Raw genomic sequence first — 4745 nt, 5'->3', positions numbered from 1 at the left:
CGGCGCGTCCGCGCGACTTCCGCGCGCGCGCGCGCGACGGGTTTCGCGGCGGAGCGCGCGCCGGAGGCCGGCCCGGCCCACCGCCGCCGCGCGCAGGTTCTGCTTCACCGACGGCGAGCGCAACAGCGGCAAGGAGTCGGAGAACCTGCTCGTCTTCTCCTTCTCGCGGTCCGCGCGCGACCACGCGGCGGACATCATCGAGGACCGCATCCGCGAGCACAAGCGCATGGGCGGCCGCGGCGGCGGCGGCGGCGGCGGCTACCGCGACGACCGCGGCGGCGGCGGCCGCGGCTACCGCGACGACCGCCGCGACGACCGCCGCGACTACGACCGCCGCGACCGCGACCGCCGCGACCGCAGCCGCTCCCGCGACCGCCGCGACCGCCGCTCCCGCTCCCGCGACCGCCACGACCGCCGCCGCCGCGACGACTCCGAGGACTCGTACCGCCGCCGCCGCTAGGCGCCCCGCGCGACGCGCGCGCCGCACCAAGCCCGCGGCGCGCGCGCGCGGGCGCCCGAGCCGGGCCGACCAAGCGGCCCCGCGGACGCGCCCCGACGCCCCGCGCGCGTCCCCTCCAAGGCCCGGGGACGCGCGCCGAACCCCGCGCGCGGTAAACCGCGACGCGACCCCCATCGGTCGACCGACACGGGCTCCGCGTCGATTACGAGCGCGGCGGCTCACTTGCCCCCCCCCGGCGGCGCCTTCGTGGCGTCCGCGTCGCGGGCGATCTCGAGGACGAGGGGGTGCGCGTCCACGGGCGGCGGGAGCAGCCGGTCGGCGACGTTGGCGCAGACGCCCATGTCGAAGGGGTTCGTCGGCCGGCCCTCGGCGTCGCGGAAGTGGTCGTAGCGGCCGAAGTTCACGTGCTCGTTCGTCGTCAGGTTCTTCGAGAGGAGCCGCGTGTGGTACGCGACCATGGCCAATCCAAAGCAGATGAAGAGGGCGAACCAGGCCATGGCCGCGATGAGGCCGTAGTGGCGGCCGCGGGCCCGGAGGTAGGCGACGGCGAGCAACTCCCACTGGAGCGCCGCGGCCGTGAAAAAGGCGCAGTACGCGTAGAAGTAGCGGTAGTTGGAGAGGCCGACGGTGTTGCCGACGTAGGGGCAGTAGTGGTCGAAGGCCATGACGCACGTGCGCGCGGCGCGGCAGTGCTTCGACCGCTTCGGCCGGACGACGTGGCAGCTGTGGCAGAGCGACGCGGTCTCGCCCGTCTCCGTGCCGTCGACGAGGCGCTCGAAGTAGGCGTCGTAGGCGCGCCGCAGCGCGCCGCGGCACGTCGCCCCGTCGATGGTCCCCGGGTCGCCGCGCCAGCAGAGCACGAACGCGGCCCACGCGAGGAGCTGCGTGTTGAACGCGACCGCGTGCGCCCACGGCGGCGCGCCCGCGGCGGCGCCGGCGGCGGCGCCGGCGCCGCCCGCGGCCGCGACGTCGAGGGGCGGCGGCGCCGACGCGTAGGCGCCGAGGAAGAGCTTCACGTAGAGCGCCTGGGCCAGGACCTTGTTGAAGACCATGGCGAACCAGGGCCAGCGCATCGTCTCCGGCGCCGAGCCGCCGAGGAAGAACGCGAGGCACGCGCCGGGCGCGAGCTTCGACTTCGCAAAGGCGACGAGGCCCTGCTCGAAGGCCGGCCGCCGGTCCTCGAGGAATCGGAGCACGTGGCCGTGGCGCTTGTCGCGCGCGAGATCCGCGGGCGTCTTGCCGTTGCGGTCCTCGGGCGCGAGCCGCGGCGGCGCCTCGCACTCCGCGTCGACGAGCAAATACTCGCAGACCGCGAGGTTGCCCCGGAGCGCCGCGAGGTGCAGCGGCGTCTGGCCGTACGCGTCCGCGTCGTCGAGCGGGAGGCCGAGGTGGTGCAGCAGGCCGACCTGGGCAGGAAAGGAGTGATTCAACGTCGCTTCAACGTGAGCGTTCTCCGCGCGCGCGTTCCGGAAAACGCATCCGCGCTTCGAGACCATTCCGAGGGATGATCGCTCGTCCAAAAATCAGCCGAAACGAGTGAAAAACGGCCGAGAGACGAGCCTTTGGAGTTGGGAATTTCCCGCCCCGAGGCCGACGATCTCGAGGTTGCCCTTGTAGGACGCCCAGTGGAGCGCCGAGTCGTCGTGGCGGTCGAAGATGCGCACGTCCGCGCCGACCTTGACGAGGTACGCCGCCGCGTCGGCCTGGCCCCACTGCGCGGCGACGATGAGCGCGGTGCAGCCCTGGCGGTCGCGCGCGTCGACGTCCGCGCCGCGGTCGACGAGGAGCCGCGCGCAGGCGAGGCGGCCCTCGGTGCAGGCCCAGTGGAGCGGCTGCATGCCCACGTCGTCGGCGCTCGGCGCGCCGGGGTCCGCGCCGCGCGCGAGCGCCCACTCCAAGATGACGGCGTCGCCGCGCTTCGCGGCCCAGTGCGCGAGCGTGTGGCCGCCGTCGTCGCGCGACGCGCAGGCCGCGCGGTCGCCGTGCGCCGCCGCGAGCTCGCCCAGCAGCTCCTCGACGAGGTGGCGCGGCGCGTTCTGCTTCACGGCGGCGAAGAGCGACGCCGCGGACGCCGCGGGCGCCGGCGCGCCGGCGCCGGGGGCCGCGAAGCAGCTCGAGCTCGCCGCGCCGGGGTGGAGCGCCGGGGACGAACCGCCGCCGGGCGGCGGACCCGCCGCCGACACGACCGTGCCCTTGACCGTGTGGTGCGGCGTGGATGCCATGCCGCGACGGCGAGGTTATTGCCGAGGCTTGTTTGATGCTTTTGTTGACTTTTTTTTGTGGTAATTATGGATCTCTACCTCGCCTGCGCGGCGCTCGTCGCCGCCTGGGGCGTGCGGTGGCTGCTGGCGGCGCCGCGGCGCGCGTTGACCGTCGCCGCGCGCCAGGGCCCGGCGCTGCGCGCCGCCAACGCCCTCCTCTGGCTGCCCTGCGCGCTGCGGGACCGCTTCGGCGTCCGCGTGCCGCGCGTGGGCTTCATGCTGGGCCGGCCGCTGTCCCTGGCGGCGCTCATGGCCGCCGCGGAGCGGCGCACGGGCCTCCACGACTGGGGCGCGAGCGCCTCCTTCCCCGCGCTCTTCGGCCTCGCCGTCGACCGGCTCAACGAAGCGAGGCCGTCGCCCGTCGGCCGCCTCGTCGCCTTCGACTACCTCATGCGGCGCCTCGAGGTGCGGCTCCGCGTCGTCGCCGCGGCGCGGAGCCTGCCGCGGCGGCCCGAAATGAGCCGCGCGCCCGTCTTCGTCGTCGGCCTGCCCCGGACGGGCACGACGCTCCTCCACCGGCTCCTCGCGCTCGACGGCCGCTTCCGCTACCCGGAGACCCACGAGCTCCTCGACCCGCTCCCGGCGCCGGGCCGGAGCCGCGCGAAGCGCGTCGCCTACTGGGACGCGAAGCTGTCGCTCATCCGCGCGCTCGCGCGATTCCGGCGCGGCGCGGCGGCCGCGCGCGCGCGCGCCGAGCGGCGCCCCCGAGCGACGACCCGCCCGCCGCGCCGACCGGCCGACGGCGACGCCCGCCCGCCGCGCAGGTGCCGCACGTCGAGGCGATCCACGAGCTCGGCGCCGAGGAGGCGGAGGAGTGCCTCCTCGCGCTCTCCGTGGAGGTGCCCCTGCTGCCGCCGACGTTCCGCCACCTCGTGCGCCACTGCGTCGCCGGCGCCGGCGCGGACTTCCCGGACCTGCGCGCGGCCTACGCGCTCTACCGGACGCAGCTCGAGCTCCTCGCCGCGGCCAAGGACGGCGACGCGGACCGGACCTGGGTCCTCAAGTGCCCGGCGCACGTGCCCTTCCTCGGGGACCTGCTCGCGGAGTTCCCGGACGCGCGCGTCGTCTGGGCGCACCGTCTCCGGCCGCGCGGCGCTCGGAGCTTCGGCGCGACTTCGACGCGCGTCCGTCCGGCGGCGCGCGTCCTCTCGCGCGCTCGCCGCGGAGCACTCGCGGAGAGCGTCGTCCGTACCGCGTCGACGTCGACGCGATCGAGCGCGAGACGTCCGAAGTCCGACGTCCCCGCTCGACGGCCGACGCCCGCGCAGGCGACCCCAAGTGTAGCCTGCCGTCGCTCGGGTCCATGTTCCGCACCTTCGCCGACATGTGCGACGCCGGCGACGTCGACCTCGGCGCCATCGGCGCCGAGCAGCTCGCGTTCTGGTCCGCGGCCGTCGCGAGCGCCGAGGCCGCGCTCGCCGCGAGCCCGGCGACGCGCGTCGCGCACGTGGCCTACGACGACCTCGTCGGCGACCCGGCGGCGGCCCTCGCGCGCGTCTACGGCGACCTCGGCCTCGACGCGCCGCCGGACCTCGCGGAGGCCGTCGCCGCGGACCTCGCCGCGCGGCGGCCGCGCCGCGCGGCCGCGGCGAAGCGGCTCCGCGCGTACCACGCCTACTCCCTCGCCGAGTACGGCGTCGCCGAGGCCGACGTCGACGGGGCCTTCGCCGCCTACTACGCCGCCCACCTCCCCGGCGCGCGGGCCTGAGAGTCCTAGACATTTTACGACGGCAGACGACGTTGTCGCGGCCTCGCGGGCTGTCTTCAACGCTCTGAAGTGAAGATCTTGCGTGTGGAAATTGGCAAACGCGGCTGTTCTCACCCTCGCCCACGACTTCCTCGCGAGCAGTACCGGCTACTAACATGTGCGAGCCCGCGTCTAACCCCGGGGCACGATCTCTTGTCGGTCGGGGGCGAATGTCGGGGGGCGAATCTGAGAGCCGGAGCGTCGTAAGATCGGCGAGCCCGGAATTAAGATCCCCGGCGCGCGACGCCCCCCCGCCAGCCCCGGGAGCGCGACGCGG

General features: G+C 75.3%; 2 protein-coding genes across 2 annotated transcripts in view; one reads left to right on the top strand and one right to left on the bottom strand.

Annotated features, from left to right (window-relative positions):
* The window catches only part of AURANDRAFT_66376 (hypothetical protein), a gene marked incomplete at both ends in the record, with an annotated part of 6530 nt that extends 3848 nt beyond the window's left edge, over positions 1 to 2682 (bottom strand). The window contains 3 exons of the mRNA XM_009041553.1: positions 82 to 145; positions 683 to 1866; positions 2056 to 2682. Coding sequence (XP_009039801.1) covers positions 82 to 145; positions 683 to 1866; positions 2056 to 2682 — 1875 coding nt within the window. The remainder of the gene's footprint in view (positions 1 to 81; positions 146 to 682; positions 1867 to 2055) is intronic.
* Positions 2683 to 2937: 255 nt separating this feature from the next.
* Positions 2938 to 4745, top strand: part of AURANDRAFT_66375 (hypothetical protein) — a gene marked incomplete at both ends in the record, with an annotated part of 5672 nt that continues 3864 nt past the window's right edge. Inside the window, 3 exons of the mRNA XM_009041637.1 lie at positions 2938 to 3330; positions 3486 to 3798; positions 3990 to 4372. Coding sequence (XP_009039885.1) covers positions 2938 to 3330; positions 3486 to 3798; positions 3990 to 4372 — 1089 coding nt within the window. The remainder of the gene's footprint in view (positions 3331 to 3485; positions 3799 to 3989; positions 4373 to 4745) is intronic.

The sequence above is a fragment of the Aureococcus anophagefferens genome, assembly GCF_000186865.1.
Source record: "Aureococcus anophagefferens unplaced genomic scaffold AURANscaffold_22, whole genome shotgun sequence".
Lineage (NCBI taxonomy): Eukaryota > Pelagophyceae > Pelagomonadales > Pelagomonadaceae > Aureococcus > Aureococcus anophagefferens.
This window is presented reverse-complemented; position numbering and strand designations above follow the sequence as displayed.